Consider the following 27,176-nt stretch of genomic DNA (forward strand, 5'->3'; position numbering starts at 1 on the left):
CAGTTTAGATTCTGTCTGCCCAGGTTCCTTTTAATTCTGGCAGTTCTTCATCTCTCATTTTTATCTTTTAGCTCTCTATCTCTGTCTACCACAGTTTCTTTCTTACTCCAAAAGTCCCCCAATCCTAGTCTTTGTAAGTCTATCATAAGAGGATAACTCTTATGCAGCTCTTGCCTTTCAGCTCCATTCTGGAATTCTAGGGATTGTACTTAATGTCACTGAACTATACACTTTAAAATGGTGAAAATGGTAAATTTTATGTTATATATACTTTACTGCAACAAAAAAATTGTAAACACTCATATAAATCCAGTATAAGGAAAAACTAGGTTAAAAAGAAAATACCTCCCCCTGCAAAAAAAAAAATTGAAATAAATAATAAATAAATAAATGAAATATATAAAAAACAAACAAACACAAAAAGATATATAGACAGAATATGCTGGGTTTCTTCCCAATCCTCTGTCACTCCTAGCCCAATTATTCTACTACCCTACCACCAATTAAAAGATCACAGAAAAATCATAAACAAAGGAAAAACAAAAAAACAGAATAAACAAACTTTTTCAACACCTACTTCTGTCCCACTTTCTTTCTGCATTTCAGGGATGGGTACTGACACTCTGTTTTAAGTGTTAAAGAACACAGTCCCTCTGAATCTCACCCTTTCCTACTGTACTCTGTACAACAGTCCTCTAATTCTCACCAGGAGCTGATGCTTTCGGTCCTTGTCCTCAAAAGGGAATTCCCTGAAACATGCTAATCCCCCTACTTCCCACACACAAGAGTTTGCATCTACTTACCAAATCTGCTAAGAAGACTTGCTAGTTTTTGCAGAGATCAGTTTTTTCTTCCTGTTCTATTTTGGAGCACTCCCCCTCCAGCTCCAGGTTTTCCCAACACCACCTAATTGCCATCTGGCAGTGAGAAATCACTGTCTTTCAGTAAACAGGACCATCACCTTACACAGGGGGCCTCAGTGGTTCAACTTGTCAAAGCTTCAAAGTATTGATGCTGCTCCTTGATCCAGCTAAGCAGCTGCTTACCACACCTCCTGCTTCCTGAGCCCCCGAAGCAGCATGCCTTACCTTTGGTGTCCTGCATGACAATCGAGCTATACTTTAAGAAGGTGATCAGGAGATTGCTGGTCTGTACATCTGCATCTAGAGGGAGTTCCACAGAACTTATAACTGGAAGAGAACAGATGAAATGCACTTAGCCTATAACATATTACATCTAACACTTCTTCCTACAAAGCCAACTTGCCAGTAGGCAAGGAAATCACTAAACAAGCTCTTTCCACAACAGAGGAAGAACCAAGCGCTTCTCATAAAATGTTTATCTGCTCTTCCTAGGCCTCTAGAGCCCTTCCAACCCCCAAGATTAAGCCCAATGCCCTTCTCTCATATCTAAGAATGCCAGTCTCCAGGAATAGTGCTTTTCTCCCAACATCCTAAGAAGGCTATTTTGATTCTACTTTCTAGCCCCAAGTAACCCAAAAGGGCTCAAGGCCCATTTTAAAAGCACTTAAATTTGTACCTAAGGGAAAGATCTGTATTGAATATAAATGAGCCTTGCTTTGATGAGTCTACTGCTTAAAATAAATGACAATTCATTCCTAACAAGGAAAAATCTTGCTCAATTTTGAGAATAAGCCTTTAGGCTGGAAATATTCAAATGGAAGGGAAAAAATTAAGGCAGAACTACATTCAAATTCTATTTCTTAATCCCTTCCCTGAAAGGGAACCTGATAAGGAATATGCAAATTGAAAATAAGTGGACATTATTGACTGGGACAGCCTGGGAACTGAATTTTATATTCCTAGCTGCTTGCTGTTTCCAAGAGAAACTACCTCCACTCACACTCTCTGAGCCACAGTCCCAATGAACAATAAGGGACCAGACTTGGGCTGACCCGCACAGGACAGACTTAATATAGACTTCCCAAGTTTCTAATACTTCAGATTAGACTTAGGCAACTTGTTAAGTGTTTTTACACTACCTAAAACATAATGTACGGGCAAAAGGTGGCTCATGATAGCCCAAACTAGAGAATCTATAGCTTTCTCTTATATTTTCACCTATGAAGACTGAGCTGAGTTTGGGAAATTATTCATAATATGTATTCATAACCATAATGAATCCCTCTGGAATTATAACAATGTATGCAGAGAACATTTATTAACACTGGGATACATTTGCATATTATGGATCCATAATACACAGCAAGCACAGCAAAAAGTCTTATGAGGAGAAATTAGCATGCCCAACCCTTGGCTGTTTTCCCACAATTCAGCCCCTAAGAACCAATAAAAGACAAATATATTTTTATGCTTAAATACTAAAAGGTCTTAATTCATTTTATAGGTAAATGACCTGAGACTGTCATTTCAAACTACAGCCTATTCTGAAGCTCAGAGCCCACAGTCATTCCTTTGTCCAACACAAAGAGGCATCTAACTGGTAAGTGGGACTTTTTTCCCACTCAAATGGAGCAATAACTGGAAAACTGTCTTATATAATATGTAGAAATATAGAAGTATATGTATTTTTAGTTTACCAGAAAAGTCCTGTCATGCCAAGGCTGAGTTGTCAAATGTCAAGTCTGAACTGAGAACAAATGTTACAGCTAAACTGCTGGCTTTTAAAAATAATGGCTCCAGTGGCATAACTTTAAATATAACTAGGCTACTCAGCACCAGTTATATTAAAAACCAATTAAAAACCAAAACTTGAAAACAGAGCTATAAAACTTAGGGCCCCTACAGAAAGGAAATGAGCTAGGAGAGAGGAAAAAGAACAACATAGAAAAGACAGAATAAAATCCCTCACAAATTAAAATCTCCTTCCTAAGGATAAGTTATTCCTTGATCTCTGACTTCATAATTCTTCCCAGCTGCCTTTGTCAAAGGAGCCAGCCATCTGAAAGTGGGCTGACTCCATCGTCCCACTAGAAAAAATAAAAGCTCACTGGTTGCAGGTAAGTAAGCACAAATCCTGCCATTGCATAATCAAGAGTGTGGGTGGAAGTGTTCACAATGAACAGTTTGAAAGGCAGTTCTCTGAAACATTCAAACCCTAACATCACATGGAACTCAGATAGATGTGTATGTATGTGTGTGTGTGTGTGTGCGTGTGTGTGTGTGTGTGTGTGTGTATGTATGTGTATATATATATAGCTTCTGATATCCATGGTAACCAGGCAGCCTTCATCCTTAACAAGAAAGAACAGTATTTCCATTGGATTATTCAATGACCTGAATAAGCAGAGACAAGTAGCAATCCTACTACATGCTCCCCTCCCATGAGGATACAGGTATGCCCCACTTTTCGAAAGCTCATTTTATGTAAGCCATTTTGCTTTTTTTAAAAACCTACATTAGTACCTGTTTTCTCTAACAGAAAGAAATCCAAAGAGGATTTTCACTTTTAACACAAAAGCAAGAGTTGGGGAGGGTATAGCTCAGTAGTAGAGTGTGTACTTAGCACACAAAAGATCCTGGGTTCAATCCCCAGTACGTCCATTTAAAAACAAACAAACTTACCTAATTACCTACTCCAGAAAAAAAGGGAAAAAAAAGAAAAAAGGCAGAATGGGAAGGGGATGGATAGGGGTAAGGAATTCAGAGGTACAAACTACTATGTATAAAAAAAAAAAGCTACAAGATTATACTATATAGCACAGAGAATAAAGCCTATATTTTACTGTAACTATAAATAGAGTCTAATCTTTAAAAATTATGAATTACTATGTTGTACACCTGAAACTTATAAGTGCTACAAATAAAATACACAATAAAAAAAAATTTAATTAACTTTAAAATAAAAAGACAAATGATAACAAATGTTGGTGAGAATGTGGAGGAAAGGGAATCCTTGTGCAATGTTAATGGGAATGTAAACTGATGCAGCCACTAAGGAAAATTGTATGAAGGCTCCTCAGAAAATTAAAAACAGAACTGTCATATGATCCAGCAATCCCACTTCTAGGTACATATCCAAAGGAAATGAAAACAGGATATCAGAGATATTTTCACTCCCATTTTCACTGCCACATTATTCACAGTAGCCAAGACATGGAAACAACCTAAATGTCCATCAATAGATGAATGGATAAAGACATGTATACATATATACACACAAGGGAATATTGTTCAGCCACGAGAAAGAAGGAAATTCTGCCATTTACAACATGGATGGAACTTGAGGGCATTATGCTAAGTGAAATAAACCAGAGAAAGACAAATACTGTATGGCATCACTTATATGTGGAATCTTAAAAAAAAAAAGTCAAACTCAGAAAAAAATTGTAGAAAAGTGGTTGCCAGGGGCTAGGAAGTGGGAGAACTAGGGAGAGGTTGGCTAAAGGGTACAAACTTTCAGCTATAAGATTAATAAGGTCTGAAGATCTAATGTAAAACATTATGACTTTGTTGATAACACGATGTTGCATTAACTGAAATTTGCTAAGAGAGTAGAACTTAAATGTTCTCACCCCCTGCAAAAAATAAAAATAAAAAGATAAATATGTGAGGTGATGGATGTGTTAATCAAAGAGATGGGGGACTCTTTTCACAACGTACATGCATATCAAGTCACCACCATGTACACTTTAAATATCTTACAATTTTATTTGTCAAGTAAACCTCAATAAAGCTAAAAAAAAAAAAAGTTTTAAGTATATATGTTCAACTTTTTCTTTTTCAAATTCAACCAAAGAAAAATATAGAAAAAAAAATCCTACCACCTATTAACTAGAAATGAACTTAACAAGAGACAAGAGTTGGGGTGGGAGGAGAGAAAGAAGAAAGCCAAGAAATGAAAATAGCATTCAGCATTTGTTTTGCAGTGAGTTGTAACAGAGGCAGTAAGCACCACAAGCAGTGAGAGTGACACCACCAAGTTCCTCCACCAGGAACTATACTCAACATCTAAGAATCAAGCTGAGAACTGTGTGAGCATCTGTGCTTTATCTCAATTTACTTTGTGCATCTGTTAGCAAGATGCATCCTAAGGTAATTGTTTCCTTGCTTTACGTCATTTCAGCTTACGGCAAGTTTCATAGGAGAGGTCTACTTTCAGATAGCTGGGGAAATCTATATTTTGGAATTTGACTTTCAATTCTAAACAGCTCAAATTTGCTACCATAGACTTGAATGGCACCGCTCTGTCATGCTTTTGTACCAATACTGCTTATACTACCTTAAAATACTGCTGCCACTGGTGCTATATAAAAATTTAAAGAAGAAAAGGCAGATCAAAGAAGGTCATTTCACATATAGATGATAGAGAGGCACAAAGAAAGGATCAAAGCTAGATTTCCTGTACTTCTTTACCCAAAATGAGGTCAATATTTGAAGCAAAACATCAAGTATTAATGAAGATTATTTTTAGGTTAAGGTACTCCATCAAATACACTCAGCTGACAATAGAACCAACTCAAGTTGACACAGTTTATTAAGCAAAATTCATAATTTCTCTTCTGTTATCCTTTTCTTATGTTCCAATGATAAGATTTTTAAAGTGGAAATTTTTTATTATTTTTTTTTAGGGAGAGAAGTCTTAAATACCCACCAAACTCCCAATTATTACGTCCTTGTTGTTTCCTAACTGGAAGTGGCTGGCAGACATATAACAGTCAGCAAATATCAGGTTCACTTTCTCATTCATTTACTCAATAAATGTTTACTAAGCAATGACCATGCCAGACACTATCCTGGGCATTTAGTAGTGAACAAAATAGGCATGGTCCCTGCCCTGACCCATGTCTCGGTTCTTAGTCTTAACTCTCACTAACCTTTGGCAAACTACTTATTTCTCTGGCCTCAATTCTCTCATTTGTCAAATGATAACATGAGATAATATTACTATTTTACATTTATTTCAGTGAGGTATACTAAAATGTCTCATCTGAGCCTCACAAGTACCCTGAGAGTTTGGCAGGACAGGCATCACTGACCTCTGAGGTCCCTTTAGATTTAGCATTCCCTGATTCTACGACCATTCCCTGAGGAGGACAAGCTGAAATTATATAGCTTGTTATATACAGAAAAGCACTTGACTATCTTCTTCAAAGTTTTCTTTGGAGCTTCAGAAATTCTGAAGGACAGTTCTTCCGACAATTCCTTGAGAGAAAGAATTAACAATTGTGGGTTTTGTTAAATAAAAGAAAGCTATGCTCACCCCCTAGAGATTCAAGATCATACTAATCAGGATAACAAAAGAGGTAGTGGACTTACCATCAGAGGAGGGTGGCGTGGTCCCAAGTGGTGTGGCTGGGGTTGTTGGAACAGGACTGACAGGGGTTGTCACCAAGCCCATTTCTGGATGACTCTGAAAAAGAGCACAGATAAGGTAAGAAAAGAGAAAATTCAGTTCTGGGTATCCTCTGCTTATCCTTTCTGGTATTCCTGGCCTCATAATGAAACAGAAAGCTCACTGAGGAAGAACTGCTTCTACATTTAGTTCGCATGAGTACCTGATTACTGTTGATGCTTGCAAAACTCTAATAAGAAGCTCTTCAGGCTAGTTTTCTGTAAGCAAATAAGTTCCCATTACATAAGTTTTCTGCAGAACCATATGAATAAAAAACTAGGATAAACAAATACACAGGATTATCTACCCAAAAAAAAGGGCATTTGCAGTCCTATCTGAACCTGGGAAGGAACTACTCTTAGCAGACCAACCTAAAACACATCTATAGACTATTCTGATGACTACACAGTCAACTAATAAATGCAGGTGAGCAAAGGGGATAACAGGTACTATTAAAAGAGCTATGCAGAGGGCAGCCTTCTTGTTCCACAACAAACAAGAGTGTGTAGCACAGTGAGGCAGAGACACGAGGGGAGACATCCATTAGGGACCAAACCAGATGGCTCCCCTTTCCCTTACCTTCCTTAGCCATCCTGGCCATATTAGCTCTTGAGAATTAGGCTGAGAGGTGGCTACTCGCTTCTCTTGCCCAACAGCTTTATGAGACTTTACCTTCCTCATCTCTTCCTTTAAAATCAATTATGGAATTTGGAGAGCAGACAAGGAACATCATGAGAATAGTGGATAAAGTCTCATGTTATCAGTTGTGAAAAACCTTAAGTGCCTCTGAGGAAGACCCCAACCAGCACACTGCTTTTTTGACCTTATTTTTTGTTGTTGAAACCCAGTGGATCCCATACACATCTGCCCTCTGAAGGAAAAAGCATAAGCAAACTTTCCTTTAAAAGAAACCTTCATACATATTTTAAACAGTCTGGTTTTAAAATAAAAACACTATCAATTTTTTAAGACAGCTTTCATGGGCAGCACTTGAGTTCTCAGCCTATTTTAGTTCCCTTCTGGACCAACTACTGAGGAGATCCCTTAGGCAAGCGACCCAGTACTCAGTATGCTGTGACTTCCAGCTTACAATATTTGTAGACCATTTTTTTTTCTGTTAACAGCGAACCTTATGCAGAAAAGGCTATTTTGTACTTTTATTCTCTGGAAATGGGTGAGATAATAAGATAAGTGATGTGGCCTATTTTATCTCTGGTTGTAATTCCACAGAGGTTTAGAAAGCAGAAAGCTAGTTATAAAAATCCATATGGGCAGATAATACCAAGGGATTTCCAGAGAGCAAAATGAAGTAATCTCAACTCACTTGAGTTAACAGAATCGGTAAATTGGTCAAAATCCCTAACTTCGCATGTTATCAGACCCACTTCAGCAGCAGATAGAAACACACATATTAAAGGAGAGCATGAAACAAAGGCAACTGAGGCAACTCTGTTACTATCGCTCACCAGTGCAAAGCAGGTTTTACAGGGGCACAGCCAGACAGACTTTTCAATACAGTGAATCTGTATGAAATTCAGGGAGAAAAAGGATTGAAGTTTTTATATAACCAACCTGGGCTAACACCGTGATGAAGTTGCGATTTAAATGAACAGCTTCATAAAGTGCCAGAAGGATGGCCTCATTGGTTCTAAAGAAAAAGAGAATAAATTGAATAGTCTCCTATAGTGGAGGAGTTAAAACAGTAAAATCATGAAGGTAAGATTACATCTAGCTCCTCATTATAAATCGCTTTGAGTTTCCAATGCTCTCTGTATTTCCTTTTTGGGCATATATAAAGTGTACACAGTCAGGGCCTTAACTTTAATTCCTTAGAACTAGTTATCTACTTCATTCACTATTTTCCCCCTCTCACTTTTCCACCCCAAGCCAACTGAGTCCTTAACTGGCTCAGACACCCAATCCCCTTTCATTTCATTCCAGAGACAGCTGGGAAGTTATTCTTATTGGGGCTCAGTACATGTGACCAAAGTAGAGGTTTGTAAGGTTCACTATCATTTAAAACTCAAGAAACATTTGATAAATCACCAAAAAAGTTAGAATCTGTAAAAGATTAGCAGAGGTAACATTTCCACTTTCATAACCATCAAGAGAGCCCACAATGAAGTTCAAGTCAATGCACAAGAATTTCAGGCACTTACTGTACTGAGATTTTCTCATGGGCATCTGCTATGAACATGCTGCCTACCTGTGGAAGAAAAGGGGCATTGCATACTTATAACAGGGAAGTGTGAGAGGAGCTTGGTGCCTATGAAATAGCCTTTAAATAGTGAAAAAACAAACTGCTTGCGGTCCCAGGGAACTTGGAACTCTGGCCCACCAGTCACACACACCAAAACCAGCTCACTCTGAAGATCTTAAAAGAATCATAAGTAACAAATGAAATAATGAGAATTCCTTTAAATTGTCTTTACTTAAAGGGAGTTTTTTTTTTTTAATTCTAGTAATTTGGTCCAGCTCTACATTTTACGTGCAAATTAAGTAACCACTGACAGCAAGTAAATGTTAACCTAGACATCCTCATCACTTTGCATCTTTCCTGCTTATTTGAAGTCAGAAACTAACTCACAATGAACATCACAGAAAGCAGGCTGTTCATCCCCAATTTCATGAATTGTCTTCATGAAAATACTTGGGTTTCAGACCAGAACTGTCTAATTAAGACCCACTGTCCATCTTTCACATCATAAAATCTTTTGTTTGTGTCCTAGGCAGAGCAGCTGAGTAAGTAAATGAAGTAGGTTGCCTCCAATACGTGTGATATCAGAGGCACTGAGATAGGTGCCCATCCCTCTAAATATACCTTTCCCACCTATATAATGATGCCCAAAAGAATGCAGCTGGAGCTTCATTTGTTTGGTACAAAATTTTTCATCTTTGTTAAAGAGCAAAGGTCTCTGGATGCAATATAATTATATCTAATACATTAAACAAAACACCAATACATCACTCACACTGCTCTGACATCTGAGGGACTACCCATTTATGCTTCACAGTTAAAGAGTTTACCAAGTCCTTTCCTTGAGAACAGGCTCTGAGAAAGAAGACGGCAGAGATATTGAGGGGAGGGGAAGTTGCCATTTGGGGAGAGGGAGCGGGAGATTGCTATTTCTTACAATGAACTCAAAAACTATCTTGCCCTAGGGCTGATTACTTGAATAGTAATGCCCAAGAAGACAGACTTTCTGAATATGCCTAGGTTCTAAGACCTTCCAGATTTATCTCTTAAAAATTAGTCCCAGATTATCTGGCCCAAAATGCCTGTAATATCAAGGTTGATAAACCTTGCTCAGCAGTCTTACAAAGTGAACCAACCATGGTTCAAACAAATCTCCTCAACCATGGACCTCTCAGCCCAGACCCTAAGCCTTTAGAAGAGTGGCTCAGATCACTGCACCAATTCCTCAACTCCAGGACCAGCTACAAGAGATGAAGAGGGCAAAGCAGACAACCAAAGATGACTCAGGTTTGGACAGAGATCTAAACCCTCCTATTCTGTGTTTCATAGTGTCAGTCCTCAAATAAAGCCAACTCTTAGGAAGCAAAAGTCTGGCTTAATATGAACCTTTTCTTTTAAGCCTTTAAAAAACTGAATTAATTAACTTGAAAAAATCAGTCCCAGAGAAATCAGAGCTCTTCTTTCCCCTTTCTCACTTGGGTTTAGAAATCACTAAGAGATACAGCTCTCAAAAAATCTGCTCTGAGCAGCCTCCCTCCCCTCTCATCATGCCTTCATCTCAAACATCTAAACTTTTGAGTCCAGATTTGCCCACACCAGCAGATCTCACAGACTTCTGAACAGGAGAGGAAAAACAAGTAGATGTTTAAGACTTACCATATTTGTTAAAGCAGAGAAAAAACCACTCTGGTGTTCTTCTTCCTTGTCTTTATACTGCCTGAATAAAAATAACTAAATTCAACTTTAGGATTATTTATCACATATGTCTTTGTCTTTGGCATACTAAGTAAGCAGGGCAGCTCACTTGCAGAATTCACTGACTCCAGAAAACAAAAGTGTTACAACAATCTAGCCACCGCAGTTTCCCCTGCAAGCTAAGAGGCGCCCATCTGCTCTTGAGGTAATGTGCACCAAAGTGCCTGGCTACTTTGGGAGAGACTTAGAAAGCAAGCTGCAAAAGTGTGAAACTGCTCTAACATATGGCTGATCCAGTTATTTCCCAAACAGACTATTATTTGAAAAGTGTGACAGTAAAATTAGTTTAAGGCTGTAAAAGTGAAAATCTTGTTTGTTTTTGAAGGAAGAGGAGGGAAATCTGTGAGTTAAACTATTTGTGGAGATAGGACAGATTTGAAATTCCAACACCCAATTGTGTGTGAGGAAAGTCTGGAAAGGAGTAAGAAAGATCCTGCCTGGCCCTTGCCAGGATTAGACATACTTCTGGTTCTCATTCACTGAATACCAGATCCTTCCCCATCCCCAGCAAGGGGGAAAGCAGGCATCAATGAAAAGAGCCCTCAGAATAGACAGGAACCCTGGGAAGCTACAGTTGATTACTGATGAAAAAAAAGCATCTGTCAAACTAAAACTAATTCAATGCTTTCTCCTTTCATTTTTTTAAGCATATAAAGAAGCAGTGCTTCACAACCTTTTTTACATAGAAAATGGCATTTGTATGATACATTGGGCTAAGTGGAAGAGCCTATTTATGGCTGGAAAAGTAGTTTAAATACTCTGCAATAAAATACCAAAGGTTGCAAAAGAATGTCTGAATGTAAGAATTGCTTGAACAAAAGATGGACACTAACCTGGTGGCTACTTTTTCCCTAGTGTTAGGAGTAACTCCTGCTAAAGTCATAAAGACAAGCTAGAGCAAATACAAAGGCTAGCAGCTGCACCTCTGAATAGTCTTCTAGGAGAGGTAAGGGACATTCACCCACAAACGCTAACAAACCTGTTCCTACTCAACAAACTCAAATGAAATTTAGACCCTTCCCTTCTGGAAAGGTGTACTTACCTGTTGTACTCAGATAAAGCCTGAGCAATCACAAGCCCCATTCCCTAGAGAGAAAAAACATAGCACAGATGAAATAAGGGGCTAGTGGCAATGCTATGACTAGACCAGGGAAAACATTAATCACAGCCCCATGGTCAAAGCCCAAGAAGTTCTACCTGAAAATTGGTGACAAGAACAGAAATTCAGAGAGACATTATCAAAGGATCAAAAGGAACTTCTCTGGAAAGATTTTTCTGATCTAATTATCTTATTTAATGTTTCCAGATACAATTAAAATAGAGTAACAAGAGGTGAGAAAGACCAGCCCAGGTCACTGACCATTTCACTGGGACCATTGTCACCTCAAAAGAGAAGACTGAGTTAGAAGCTTCAAACAAAAAGCTTTCAAATGTCTCTAAAACACCCACAATAAAAGTAACAATGACTCTACACTGGAATTTGACACAACATTGTAAAATGACTATAATTCAATAAAAAATGTTTTATATATATATATATATATATAAAACTAACAACGAGTCCCATGTGAAATGAAGGTGCATACAGACGAGCCACTCTCTTTCAGGGCAGAAGAAAATAGGAGTGTAATGGAAAAAAGCACTTAATAAATGTTAAAGTAATTTATCAACTTTCCCTCTAGAACCTGCTAAGCAGTATCACAAAAATCAATTAAGGCCCAAGGATGAATCAATCATGTGTGCTTTTTTTTAATAAGAGAGATTAGAAGAATGAAGAGGGCAAGATGGAAAGAGAATAAAGCCAGACACCTGGTCATTTTCTTCCTTATATTCAGAGATCAGATGTTAATTCCCAAACTTTCAAGGATATATGTAGCAGACACATATCCTCCTCCATGTTTCAGCTTCACCAACTCACGCTGTAAATAAAATCAGGCTGGTTCTACAAGAAGGACTCTCCCAACATTTAGTCATCTAAGCCTTCTTTTTTTTTTTAAATTTCAGCTTTATTGAGGTATAACTGACATGTAAAATTATAAGATATTTAAAATGTACATCATGGTGATTTGACATACCATCTAGACCTTCTTATTCTTGGAAATGTAACTTCTTGACTCTGTAGGATAACCAACCTTAGCACAGTAGAACATGAAATATAATGATCATTTCATCATGATTAGCAAGCAAATGTCTCCTCCAGATATCTGTTCCATGATGAGGAGATAGAAAACAATAAGACAATAGCACTGATGCTCTAAAAAGAAAGAAAGACATATTCCCTCTTTATAGCCAGATAAAATTAACACAACAGCTCTCTACTCTCTGTTCTAAATATCCACTGAAATAAGGCCACCAAAGGCTAGTAATTAAAGCAATACACAGGATCCATATACTCACATTGAGTGTGGCTTCATCATCCACAATAGACAGCTTCACAATATAAGGATTCACAGACTGTTAAACAAGAGAAGAGACTCTAGGTGAGTGTGACCTAGTTAAGAACCCATTAGGTATTCAACAAAGTGTTAACAAAAATGCTTCTATAAGGCCCTCTCTCTAGAGTGATGCTCCTAATACCCATGCCCAACTATCTTGCCAGTTGACTTTCCCCATTTCCTGTAAATCTCTCAGTGTGCATGGGCATTCACCAAGCACACACACAGATACATGGATACACACACACACACATACACATGCACGCACGTGCGCGCACACACACACACCAGTTCTGTTCTACTTGCATTTCCTTCTAGACTGAATCAGCTCAGGCCTACATCAGCCACTTCTCCCATCTTTCCCTCTTATTTGTTTCTAAGAAGTGAATACTCCACAAAACTCACTTTTGTCCTATCCTGCCAATAATTTACTGAGTCCATAGGGACAGCTGTCTTTGGGGGGACATTAAAAGCTTCCTTGCCATAAGGCACAAATTTATAAGTTGCTAACGTACATCCCAAAGGCTCCCTAACCATTCCACAAACTATGTGCAAGGACTGATTCACCCACCCGTAAAACAAAGCCACCTTGGGGGTGGAAAGTGGCAGCTGCTTAACAGCCAGAGAGGCCATTTATGAATCCAATACTCAAATTACACTGCAGGGGAACTGAAAATAAGATGTGATTACCCAAAGTACAATCTGGTCAGGAACTGGGATAATGATTGTTCCATCACATATAGCATTGGAAGATTTCTTGAGTTTTTCCAGATTCAATCTCAGCTGGGCAGCATATGGAAATGGACACATATTTAAACCCATTAAGCAGTTGGGCCATCTCCTACTGGTGGGATGAGAACCAATGATCTGCTCACCTATGGGATGTGAGGAAAGACCTAATAGAGTTCAGGCACCAATTCTAACCCAAGGGAAGCAAGAAACAATAGTTCTCAGGTTGGCAGTTTTTACAACAGAGAAAACTCATTACTGAGAAACTTGAAAACCCAACTGAAAGGCTAACCTCCTCCCCACAGACTTTATTTAATCAAGTTTCTGAGGGCATTTTTTGAATGTCAAATGGGAACAGAGAAAGAGACAGTTTGCTTTCTTAACAGCCCAAATGTTTCTAAGGTTTTCTACAACACAATTCAAGGAGGTAAAACCCACTCCATTTGTTACTTGATCTGACAGAGGAAGGCTCTCAACATTCTTCCTAAAACTAAGAGTCAAATCCTGCTGATACTATAGACTTCAGACAAGATCCCAAGCAAATGGATTTTTGGAAATGAAAATCAGCAGTAGGCTGATTTTGAGATGCCATCATGATGAGAACAACACTAGAAGGAGCAAGCCACTGTCTCTTGGCACAATTTTTGCAAGTTCTAGTTACTTGCCTTCCCAAAAGTAGACTGTCTTAGGTAATAAGGATCATCTGATTACCAAGAACAGTCCATGCATTAGCAACAGCTGAGGAAAATGCAAAGTGGCTAAAATCAAGGGCTTGAGTTCTAGCTCCTCTACTTATTAATTTTGACAAGTTAGACATGTCAATTAATCTAATGTCAATTCTCTCATCTGTAAAATGGGGGATAATATTTTCTTCCTTGGTGTTGCTATGGGATGTAAATCAAGTGAAATCTTTAATACAGTATCTGGCATATGGTAAGGGCTCAATAATTGGTAGCTATATTTTTTCTCCTTTGACATTTTTATCACATTCAAAGGAAGCTCTTGAGGGGAAAAAAAGAGAGAAAGAAAAAGAACAACTTACAACTGGACATAATAAACAATTTTGTAATTTCTGGGAAACATTATGTTCAGGGCAGCAGTTGGAGACTGAATCACTTCATCACTTCAGGGAGACTTGGCCAACCTAGAAGGCCAAGATCTTAATGCTATGAAAATTTCTATTCTACCAGACACTGATTTTCCTTAACACTACATACCTGTGGTGCTGGTCATGTTTTAAAACTCAAGGCAATTTACTATTCAACCACAAGACAGAATTACAAACTCAGTGAGCCTTCACAGAAAATCACTCTAATAGGGTCCTGCCTTTATTTGATCTAAAACATACTTAACAAATTTCATTGCTCTTCCCTAGACCTTTTTTTTTTTTTTTTTTTTTTTGCCTCCTCTACCTCTTTAGATGAAATGACTAAAATGGAATACATTATTTAAAGTGAGGAAGAATTACTTCCAATCCTTAAGTCCAGCACCTAGTTTGTCTTTTCTGTGTTTAGCTGGGCACCAAGTCTCTCTGGTGCCCTGAGCACCTTTCTGGGAAGGTTACAACTTACTTCATTGGTCATAGGATCGATTGTGGTGGTAACTAGAATGCTGTTCTCCCTAGCACATACCCTCTCATATTCCTCATAAAACTTCCAGGTTTTGGGTTTGCTGTGTTCATCTGAACTCCTCATGCTCCTGTCAAAAACCTTCCTGCTCCATGGTCACCAAGTTTCCCTAACAGTTTCTGCTGAGTGACTTATATCACAAGCTGCAAAAGCCCAGATAAATTATGCCCACCAGTTTGCCCTTGCCTACTATACTAATTCTTCTGGGGCTTCTGACAGACTAGAGATGCATATCCCACTCCAGAAATATGATTTTCTCCAGTTCCTTGGCCATGTCCAATTTTTCAGGCTGACATTTCAGGAAGTCCTACTGGGCTGAGCCTGGTTTCAGTTCACATTTAGAGAAGCCAAGTCATTGCCTCAGAGTGGCCTACATCCAGCAGAATGTTCCAAAAATATTCATTACTGATGATGGCGCTTTCCTATCACATATAACTAAACTCTCTTTAACTATCTTCGGTATTCTCCCTTGGCTATTTTTCTCATTGTTGTAATAAAGCCCCAGAGTCTATTACACATGACAGAGATCAAGATGGCTACCATGCTGGCCCCTCCAGATCACCAGTAAAGCAGGTGTTGGTGATAAGTTACATATTTATTAGTAGCTCTGTACACCATTCATCAGGTCCCCCAAGCAATGAAAGCCGTCAGCTCCTAGGATTTATAATAAATTAACGTTGTTCCACATATTCCAGTCCCTCTTTAAGTATTCCTCTCTTACAGCCTCCTCTTCTTTCATATCTCTCCTTATAAGAATAAGCTCCAGATTTTGTTACCCATCACTTTTGACCTGACTAGGAATCATATCAAAAAATCACTAAGTGAAGATCCAGGAGCTCAAAAATGAAAATCTTCCCTCACAGTATTGCTAGTCCATTTCTCACAGTATTGCTACTTATTAGAAAGTCAGTTGCCTTGATGCAGTTCCTGATTTCTGGGTTCAGTAAAGTATTCCTAGTATCCTGGACTCAGTGCCAAATGCCCCCTATTCCTCCAAAGCAATCCCCAACGAGGCTCCTGATGTGCCCTAAGTGGCCCCCTTCCTCTTCTATGTATTCTGCCTTTTGAGGGGACTCAAGTAGATGTACTACTCCAAGTATAAATCTCAGTTCAGCTCTTCACCTCAAAAACCTATTAAGCCGTCCCTGACTAATTCAGAGGCAAAGAGAACTCCAGAATTATTATGGGTAAGGCCCTATCTTCAATTTCCATTAAAATCAGAGAGAGTCCCCAGACCGACAGTGATACTTACACAAGTGGATTGCATTAGGGAAATCCAATATGTAAGTCCAATCTTTCAAAACAGATGCATTTAGTCAGTGGTTCACACCTAAGAGATTCTGATTTGGTGTGTCAAGAGAAAGACCCAGAAATGCCTTCTTTTTAAAAAGTTCCAAGGTGATTCTAGTAATAAGGTGGGTTTGGGAACCACTACATTAAGAGATACTTACTCACTTTATTAGAAGTTGCACCACAGGATTCCTTTAAACAGCTACATCCTCTATCCCAGGCACCTAATACAGGACTTCTAGAATGTATCAAAATTAACCTATATACCATTTACTAAGAACATGTCTTCTACATTAAGCCAAGTCCTCTAGGAGTGGCCACATTTAGGAAGATTATAGAAAGATAACAGCTGCCCATTAAGGGAGCCACTTACCTCATATTTTCTGTAGTTCACCAGCAAAGCCAAGAGGACTACAGCATCATAGCCATGTTCCCTACGACTTGGGGGGTGGGAAAGTATCTGTAACAAGAACCAGACATGATGACAGTGCTTGAGGAGGTGGTTTACCCAAAAGAGAAAGAGGAAACTGACTTACCTGCAAAATTGCTTCAAATATGCTGTTGATCATTACATACTCCAGCATAGTGTTCTGGCTGATGTTATCGGTTACCTGAATACAATAAAAGGCTATTTAAAGTCTATACTGAGACACTCTGATATCTTATATATATCTCCTCCCCCACTATCTAAAAGAAACAGAAATGTTAAAACATTTTACTAGATACTCAATAGACCTTTCATAAGCACTCCTAAAGCCACCATAGCTTAAATAGACAGACACTAGAAGGACAAGAAGTTAGCAAATTAAAACTTTTTAATCTTAGAACTTTTCATTATTTCTCTCATACCCTCACATAAGCATTGGCTTAACAGTTTCTTGGATTTCATTTCTGAAATGAACAGGAAGAAGTTTATGATCCAGAATCTTCAAGCGGAGGTAGGGAAAGGGAACCAACCACCTGACGTGAATGAATAATATCCTGCCCTCCTCCTACTAGAAGATACAGGCCAGCCCCCCCCTATAAAATCAGTCAGGACAAATAAAAATATTCGGAATTACAAAAACTGTTTCCAAATGAGACCTGATGAGAAGGGCAAAATCTGGCAATCCAGAAGAGGGTAGTTCTCCGTATAGGTTAAAAATGCCAGCAGTTGCCCCAAAGAGCAGGAAGCGAAAACCCATGCAACTAACTTCCTTCTATATATTCAAATACAACAGAGTGATGTAACGGCCCAGTAGAGATGTGAGAGATGTTTTTTTCTCCTTTCTTTGCTAACTTTAGGCTCAAATATTCACATTTGCCCCTATTGTGGATTAACACCCTTGACAGAGAAACATATAGAGGGGTCACTTACAGTCACTAAGCAGAGGAGAAGTTTCAGGCATAAACTCTTCAGACTTTCAGAGCCTTCTGCACAAAGCAATGAGTCCAAACTCTCCATCAAGTTCTGAGAAAGAGCACCATTAAGTATTAAACCATATCAAATAACATCTCCACTGTGTCTTTTTCCAACTCTGCGTTATGTTACACAGAGTAATGTGAATCACATAAAATGAAGCAACCATATTATTCCCTGAGGCCTACCCCCTTTTAAGATTAGACAAAGAAAAGGAAGACTTTTAAGTTTAGCTATTTTGGGGAAAATGCTTTAGAACAACTGCACAGAATAATAGAGTTCACTATTCTACCAAATGAATGTTTGCAGCTTGTCATCCTCATACAAGCCTTTAGATTTGAATGAAGTAAATTTTTTAAAGATTAATAATAATGGTTAAATTAAATAATATACAAATTAAAAACAATAAATAATAAACTAAGTAAAATTAAATTATATCAAATAAATTTAAAATAATAAATTAAATAATTATATTAAAGGCTAATAATAATGGAAAAATAACTAGGTATGTTTCATTATTTGATGAATAAAGCATATCACTTGATGCAGACACAATGAACAAACAACACAGACAATATCACTATGAGCTAATCACTAGCCACAAGCACTATCCAACAAAGCTAGCTCATGTTCATCCTGGTCAATTCTACCAAACAATGTGACTGGAGTTTATCAGCTGTACTGACAGCCAGCTGTTAGAGCCAATGTAATCAAAAATAAAACCCTTAGATATGACAATAGAAGGAAGAAAAAAAGAAATATTCCAATTAAATGAAGCAGAAAAGTGAATGGAGAATAAGGATTTAGCATGCTGGGAATTCAAGCAAAGGTTCAAAATAAGCTACTTCAGTTCAATTCAACATATACATAGTGAGCATCTATTATATGCTAAATATTGTGCTTCCAAAGAATACAAGAAAAATACAAGACAATGACCCTTGCTCTCTAGGCAACTCCAGTCTAACAAGAAAGAAAAGTACGTAAATAGTTTTAATTTAATGGTTAATACGACAAAAATATACATGGAGGAAGGGAATTAGGTCAGAAGTTACCTATTTCAGGACTCCTCAGGGGCAGGTTGTATTTTGAAAAATCAGTAGGAATTAATTAAATCTTGAGGAGGAAAGGAATTCTAGACAGGCATGAGCATAATCAAAGACCAATGAGGAATGAATGGCCCTGGGTGTGCAGATGGAATATGAGTAGTTTGTTATTATGGAAGCATAAAGAGTGAGGCACTGTGGTGAGAGACAAGATTTGAGAAATAAATTGGAAGTACATCATGCAAGTTTTATAAGGCTAACGAGGGAGTTTGGTCTTTATCCTTTTAGTGATAAGAAACTAATGAAGGATTTTAACCAAGAAAGATTTGAGCGTTAAGATACATCACTCTGGTGTCAGTGTAGATGACAGATTTAAAGGTGGTAAGTCTGGAAGGAGGGAGACAAATGAAAGCTAATCTATCAATTTTCTGAGGATCGTTGTCATGTCTTATTTACCTCTGTATCCCCAGTGCCTGGCACGTAGGAGCTCAACAAATGTTTGTCAAAAGAATGAATTAAGGCATTACTGCAATAGTTCAGGTGAGGGATAATGGAGACTTCGGCAGTAGGGGAAAAAAAGAAAAGAGAGATATGAGAAATATGAGCTAAGGTAAAATTAGCTGAACATGGTGATTTTCTAGATATGAAAGATGAGGGATAAGAGTCAAGGTTGACTCCCAGGTTTTTGGCTTGGGGAACTGAGAAGACAGGTGCCCCCATTCTGACAGGAAATGAATAAGGAAGAACAGATGTAGGGAAAACAATGAGTTCCATTTTGGATATGCCAAGCAAGAGATACTTAGGGATGTGTGAGTGGATACATTCAGCAAGTGCTTACAGAGAACAATTCTGAGACTCAGGAGGGGATATTAAGGCTAAAGATAGAGACTTGATAATGAGCAGCATAAAAGCAGAAGTTAAAACTGTAAGAATGAAAAACGATACCTGGGATTTTACCATGGTATATATGGCTTGTAAAAGCCTAGAATTAAAAATTGACTCTGGTACTAAATCTTCGTGTATTCCTAATTGTATATTCATAACATTTTTTTTATTGAAATACAGTCAATTTCAATGTGTCAACCTCTGGTGTACAGCACAATGTCTCAGTCATGCATATACATACATATATTTGTTTTCATATTTTTTTCCATTAAAGATTATTGCAAGATATTGAACATAGTTCCCTGTGCTATACAAAAGAAACTTTTTTATTTTCATAACTTTTAAAAATAACCTAATCACTAAAAGATTCTCTGACATACAGATTTTTTTATTTCAAATTCAGTGGGTGAGAGAAGACTAGTTCTTCAAAGTTCATATTGTGAATAATATTCATTCAAGTAGCAACAAAGACTGCAAATCAGATATCTGATAAGGGACTTATATCCAAAATATATAAAGAACTCTTACAATGCAACAACAAAAAGATGAATAATTCAATCTAGAAATGGGCAAAGGATGTGAATAGACATTTCTCCAGTACATACATATACACATTGCTGGTGAAACTGTAAAATGGTACAGCCACTTTGGAAAACAATTTGAAGTTTCCTCAAAATGTTAAACATAGAGTTACCATATAACCTAGTAATTCTACTCCTAAGTATATACCTAAGAGAACTGAAAACATATGTCCACATAAAAACTTTTACATGAATGTTCATAGCAGCATTACTCATAACAGCCAAAAGCTGAAACATCTCAAATGTCTATCAACTGATGAATGGATAAATAAAATGATGTGGAACATTCATACAATGGAATACTGATCAGTCAAAAAAAAAAAGGAATGAAGTACTGATATATGCTGCAACATGGATGAATCTTGAAAATATCATGCTGAGTGAAAGAAGACAAACATAAAAGACCACATACGATATGACTCCATTTATATGAGATGTCCAGAAGAGGTAAATCTATAGAGATATAAAGCAGATTAATGGTTGCCAGGGTCTGGAGAGAAAGGGGAATAAGGAATTACTGTTAATGGGTACATGTTTTCTTTTGGGGGTGATGAAAACTGTTCTGAATTAATAGCAGTGATGGTTGTGTAACCCTATGAATACACTAAAAACTACTGAATTATATATGTTAAAAGGGTAAATTGTATGATATGTGAATTATATATTAATAAAGCTGTTTTTTAAAGCATCAAACAATAGAAATAAAAATTCTGATAAAGTCATTGTGTTAAATAAAACAAAGTTTAGAACTAAAGTTATCCTCATGTATTAATTTGTTACATTCTATTTAAATTCATAAATGTTTTTAAGAATTTATGATCATATGACATAAATCATAAGATAAGCTGCTCAGTCTTTATCCTGCTGGGAAAGGATGACTTGACTCAAATTTGAATTTCAAATTTTCCTTTATTCAGATAAACCAAATCTGTAAAATAAAAATTCCAAATTCAAGGCCAAATTTAATTATCTATGTCTATTTAAGTCCCAGTCTTCTAGTATATCTGTCTGCAGATGGTACCCATGAAGAGCTTTCAGAAACAGACATCCACAGGCACATTTGCACTTACACCTCACCTTCATGCACAGCTCCGCCTTGTCAAAGCCCATCAGCATGTTGATAATGTCAAACCCAGAGGTAGACTTATTCTTTTGATGGACTCCTCGAATGAGTGCACATAAGGTCTGCAGAGATGAGAGAAAGAATTCTTTACAGAAACAAAGTCTCAAGACACAAAGGGCACTGGATCAGTAGCCTCACACTGCAACCTCAGAACCTCCTCCTTACACAGCTGACATTCAATTGCTCTATTCTCTGAGATCCAAAACACAGTCCAGAAATTAAAAGAGGAACAGCAACTGAAACTGTTGTCATTCTCTTTTTTTTTTTTTATTGTTTTCTGGCCATCTTCTTTTTAAAGATTACACTGCAGACAAAGACTGGAAGGTGATATTCAAAAATAAACAGTTCTTGATTTTGAGTCATGAGATTGGTGGAACTTTCCTTTATTTAAAACTAATTTTAGTATTTACACTACAGTTTATCATTTTTAGTAGTTATTTTTAATAATTACAGAACTCCCTATATGATAGCAACCAATCAATTTAAATCTTAAAAATTCATTACAGGCCACTCTCGCCTTTTAAGATGGCTGGTGTTCTGCCTATGGAATGTAAATCTCTCTAAATAAACTTGCTTTCACTTAAAACAAAAAAAATTATTACAATCCCCATCCTCTCTTACTAGCTGTCTGAGCCTGAACAAATTAGTTATCTTTTCAGTGCCTCAGTTTTCTCATGTATAAAATGGAAATGATAATAACAGCATTCATCTCATAGGAATGTTGTGAAGGCTATGTAAAGCACTTACAACAGTCCCTGGAACTTTCTTAAAATCCCTGGAATAGTGCCTGGAACTTAACTTTGTTAAAGCTTAACAAATATCAGTTATTACAATAATTTACTATATTTTTATGGGTCACCAAGTGGCTTAATGTCCACTGAACTAAAAACAGTTTACAATTCATGCCTCCACAGTGAGCCACTGCAATTACAGGAAGTATAATTTCCAACTTTCATTTCAACTTTCAATGAGTCTCTACAACCATGATACTCAAAATGTAGAATTTACTGGCCAAAAGTTAACAAAGCTACAGGATAAACATGGTCCTTCTTTCTGGGGCTTCAGCTCAATAAGAAATTTCTACATTCTCAGATGAGAAAACTGGGGCTCACAAGTGATATGCCCAACTTGTACGTTAGAAACTAAAACCCAATTTACCAAAAGTTCCAACAGAATTCTTTATGCTATCATGGGTACTTCATATTCTAAGCTTGTCAATCACAATCCTAGGTACTCAGCCCAATCTAGGCTACAGTGGAGCTACTACACTATAAACTTTAGAAATTTTGCCCAGCATTCATTCAAAAAAAATTTACTTCTAGAGTGCTATTTGCCAGGCACTGTTCGACACACTAGAAACAAAGCACTGAATGAAATGATTCTTGCCCTCAAGAAGCCTATAACATACCCCACTAACCCAATGGTTGGCACATAACATTCAAGAAATAACTGTTCAATGAATCTTCCTCATGATCATGTCACTTAGAATTAAGAACAGAGATTCTTAATGTTTTTTGAGTTATAGACCCTTTTGAGAATCTGATGAAAGCCCTCTCTCCAGAAAAAATGTACATATACACATAAAATATTACATATAATTTCAGGGAGTCAAAGACCTTCTGAAATTTCAGATTAAGAACTCTTGATCTAGTGAGAAACTACTAAGTTTATTTAAGAAAATATTGTTTATTTTTTAATTAACATATTCTTCTGATTTTTGCTGTAGACTAAGCATCCTTTCCTGAATTTTCTCTCTATCTCCTTTTCTCAAGTAATAATAGGAATTCTGGGGAAAGAGGACATAGCTCAGTGGCAGAGCTCATGCTTAGCATGGACTAGGTCCTGGGTTCAATCCTCTGTACTGCCACTTTAAATGAATGAATCAATCAATAAATGAATAAATAAATCTAATTACCTTCCCCCCATTAAAATTAATTAAATTTTTTAAAAAAAGAATTCTGTCAAACAATCTGCCTTGGCATTAGATCAAATTATACAAATGGACAAGACTACTACTATAGGCATTAATTTGTTCAATCAGGAAGATAGTTAAACATGGCACAGATGTTTGATTACTTAAAGGAATAAAGAAAAAAAAAAAAAAAAAAAGAAAACGTCATACCTAAGGGTAATTCTAAGTTCCTCAAATTTCAATAGATGTATTACAATTTCTTTCTCATATTAAACAAGACTTCCCCAATCTCCCAGCTTTGTACCTGCAATGCATTGACCACTCGAATTGGATGTTCCTCTCCCAGAGCCTGGATGCAGTGTTGAAATAAGCAATTAATATTGTCCTTGATCTTCATTAACTCCTCACCATCAAGAGATTCCAGCTTGCCTTCTAGGTACTCTAAATTCACCTACCAAGGAAACAATAAGGACCTGAGTGCATTTTTAGTGTAGCACCTAGAACACATGAGAAGGCAATCTCAGTTACCAGCACAATCCACAGATGCCACCAAGTCTTACCTTCATAAGGAAGAGTTCCTCCCAAAATCGAGGACTGCATTTACTAGGGTCCTCGGTCTGAAACCAGAAGATAAGCAGATTCAGTGTCCCCAACTAACATCAAAGCATTAAGAATACATTTGAAAGGGTCACTACACGTAATCAACCTTACCTTTCACAATTACTTTGAAAATGTTTGGTCACTCCAAACAGCTATAATAGGGAACAGCAGCTATTTGAGTTTTTTTTTCCCCAAATGGAACACATTTTGCATGGATATATATACCCTACACCAAAAGTTAAATAATGGCTCAAAGAATCTCCTTCAAAACTTTCTTTCAATATAGGGATGGGATAGTGGGAGGTACAAACTACTGGGTGAGTGGCAGCCTATAAGGATATATTGTAAAACATAGGGAATACAGCCAATATTTTATAATAACTATAAATGTAGTATAACCTTTAAAAATTATATTAAATTTTTTAATTAAAAAAACTTTCTCTTCTTAGCAAGAAGTGAACCTAGCCATCCGAATCAGTTAATCATATTATGATACGTCCCCACTGTATTTGCATCGTGCTCAGTTTTCAAAGCCTATTCACACATATGAAATACAAAGTCCCAGTGAGCCAGGTAGGGTACATATTATCATTCTCCTCCTTTTGGGAAAGAGGATCCACAAGACTTGACACAAGTGCAGGGGTCAGAACCCAGATCATCTAAGAAACACTGCCATGATTTTTATAACATCCTGCTTCTACTTGCCCTCCTATATGAATTTAGTCCTCTGTACAGAGCCTTTAATATATTCTGTTCTTAATTCAAATTGGTCCAAAAGTTTAGCAAAATTAGCTAAAATTTAAATTTTCTTAGCAATGATTTTCAAACATAAATCTAGGAAGTTAGAGGCTTCTGATTAATGAATGATATAAGAAAAAGAAACCCCTACTTCATAGGAAATCTAATAACATAAAATCAATAGGTCAATTGCCTGCTGTCACTTTACTTTAAGCTGACCTTTTAAAAGTACTACCAAGAAGTAATGTCTTCATTAGTTAAGAACTCCTGATCCTAAAAAAACTCCTAACTCCTAAGAAAATACTATACTAGGAATCTCTTCTGGATTTTTAATTGAGAATGACATAGCAAAGCAACATTTCTGGCCTTCTCGTAAGGTCCTCATTAATGAATTATTTCTACCCCTTTCTCTCAAGTCCTGCTTCCCCAAGAGGAGCCACATATTGACCCCACACTTCTGTAATGTCATTTTGTTGTCTATATATGAAAATCAGGGAATTCATGGAGTTGGCACTTCCCATCTTCAAAGCTCACTCAAGCAGGAGTCACAGGTATGCCAAGCTTAGTTAAGATAGAAAGAGCCTGGGAGGATCCTAGTAACTACTCATTTTTCTCTGTACAGCCACCTGTACTGACCTGGGTAATTCTGTATTAACTGTCTGCATGTCAAACTCTGTCTCTAAGGCTTGTCAAGAGTTAGATATTTTACTTGATCAAATTATTTATCCTAGGCCATGTGGAAAAGTTGAGGAAGTAAGGACTCTGGAGTTAGACACTAGGGTCCAAATCACGGCTCTGTCACCTTCTAGCTGTGATTGTGGTTTTCTCATTAGAACACATCCTTTTACATGACACATGTCAAAACACAGCCCTCTTGCATGTATTTGGTGATGCATTTAGAATAATGTCAGGCACATAGCAGGAACTCAACATACGGTAACTCTTTTTACAAGTATTATTGTTTTACATGCACTACATATGATTAGGATTTCAGAAGGCAAGTACCTCTGCAGGTTATCTAATTACTCTAATCTTCCCTAATAGGGTATATTTTACAACACAGGCTTGACTATGGTTAATAAGCAGTTCTGAAGACCCAAAGAAATCCACAATCCAATTGCTAATAATTCCTTAGTCATCTCATAGAGTTGGAAGATGAAAGTCTAACTAAGCAATTGTTCTGTCCACTAACAACTTGAGATGGAATATAATAGTGCATCTTTTTAAAATATGTGAACCATTGAATTCTAGGGCCAAAAGGAATTTCAAGGGACATCTAGGACAGACAGGTCCTTAAGTCAAATCATAAGGAAGACAAGTCCTAAAGATATTCAAAAAAGAAGCTTCCTGACCCTTCCTCCCTCCTTTCAATTGTTGTACCCAGCTCAAGGCAACAATCTGTAAGAAGAATATAATAACAATCTATATTAATTAATACATGATCATAATTTCTACCATGACAGAGCTTACTCTCACTCTTCCTCGCCCTTTTTTTCCCTCTGAAGAAATCTAGAAGGTAGAGGTAAGGTTATTTCTCATTTGGAACCAGAAACTAAGGAGTCAAGCTGTGCAGAATGTCAGGGCTCCAGACCTTACCATGAAGATCTCATCATACATCAGCACCACTTTTTCCTTCAGTGGTTTTTTGGAAGCTGAAGATTTCCGGAGCAAACCCCCTCGTTTCTCTACCTGTGCCATAGTTAGAGAATCTGTGAAGAGAAAGACACAGTTAGTGCTAGAAATGCTCTCTAAGATGCTGGAGAGTCTATTGAAATTCCTCTCAATGGGAAATTTTTTAGGAAGGAGAAATGATAAACAACCATGCTATAGATCTTGTGCATCTGTCCAAAACCCCCTCCTCTGACTGCATAATTTCAAGGTTTAAATTGTTACTTGGCCTACAGCCCAACACATTTTACATCCTTAAAACATGCCAGTGGACAAGGCTTAAAGCAGATCCAAAACCAAGCAGGAAAGTGTAACTAGCTCCATCTATAATAGGTCTGGCCATATATTTGAGGTTGATGGAAGGAAGGCTGCAAAGCACATACTGCCCATAGACTGATGGTGAAGTTAAATTTCAAGTATTGATCTAACTGAGAACCATTAAGGCAGGAAATGTGCTGCAGACTGATGTGCTCCATTGATTTCCCCAAAGTAAGTAGGTCCTCATCACTGTAAAGTACTTGGCCTTCACTGCCTCATAAATCACACTGCACTTGACTGTCTTCAGAAATTCCTCTAGAAAGAGAGAGACCCAAGGCAGAAAACAGCAGTTAAAAGATCAAAAATTTAATTTAATTTCAAAATAACCAAACATAATAATATAGTCCTTCCAAATTTAATTTTATATATATATATATATATATATATATATATATTTACAACACTATACTGCAGATCAAACTTCAATGTATAGTTTAATTCTATATGAAAGCAGTTCCATGAATCATGTTCAAATTTTTCTGTCTTGCTTCAAGGAATTCTCAATTTTTTTCAAGTGAGAATTTGAAATCCCATAGGTCTCCATGTGGCTTTACATATAT

General features: G+C 37.2%; 1 protein-coding gene across 4 annotated transcripts in view; it reads right to left on the reverse strand.

Moving 5' to 3' along the window:
• ARMH3 (armadillo like helical domain containing 3) overlaps positions 1-27,176 on the reverse strand; it is a 152,779-nt gene that overhangs the window by 114,105 nt on the left and 11,498 nt on the right. For all 4 annotated transcript variants that reach the window (XM_031461640.2, XM_064488354.1, XM_031461641.2 and 1 more), the window contains exons 2-15: positions 26,227-26,339; positions 23,853-23,909; positions 23,597-23,743; positions 21,335-21,442; positions 17,707-17,799; positions 16,886-16,960; positions 16,723-16,809; positions 12,665-12,721; positions 11,310-11,353; positions 10,169-10,229; positions 8,475-8,521; positions 7,888-7,963; positions 6,240-6,333; positions 1,089-1,190 (exon numbers count right to left, since the gene is read on the reverse strand). In XM_031461640.2, the coding sequence (XP_031317500.1) occupies positions 1,089-1,190; positions 6,240-6,333; positions 7,888-7,963; positions 8,475-8,521; positions 10,169-10,229; positions 11,310-11,353; positions 12,665-12,721; positions 16,723-16,809; positions 16,886-16,960; positions 17,707-17,799; positions 21,335-21,442; positions 23,597-23,743; positions 23,853-23,909; positions 26,227-26,328 (1,150 nt within the window). In that variant the 5' untranslated portion in view covers positions 26,329-26,339. The remainder of the gene's footprint in view (positions 1-1,088; positions 1,191-6,239; positions 6,334-7,887; positions 7,964-8,474; positions 8,522-10,168; positions 10,230-11,309; positions 11,354-12,664; positions 12,722-16,722; positions 16,810-16,885; positions 16,961-17,706; positions 17,800-21,334; positions 21,443-23,596; positions 23,744-23,852; positions 23,910-26,226; positions 26,340-27,176) is intronic.

This window comes from Camelus dromedarius, chromosome 8, assembly GCF_036321535.1.
Source record: "Camelus dromedarius isolate mCamDro1 chromosome 8, mCamDro1.pat, whole genome shotgun sequence".
NCBI classification, from domain to species: Eukaryota; Metazoa; Chordata; class Mammalia; order Artiodactyla; family Camelidae; genus Camelus; species Camelus dromedarius.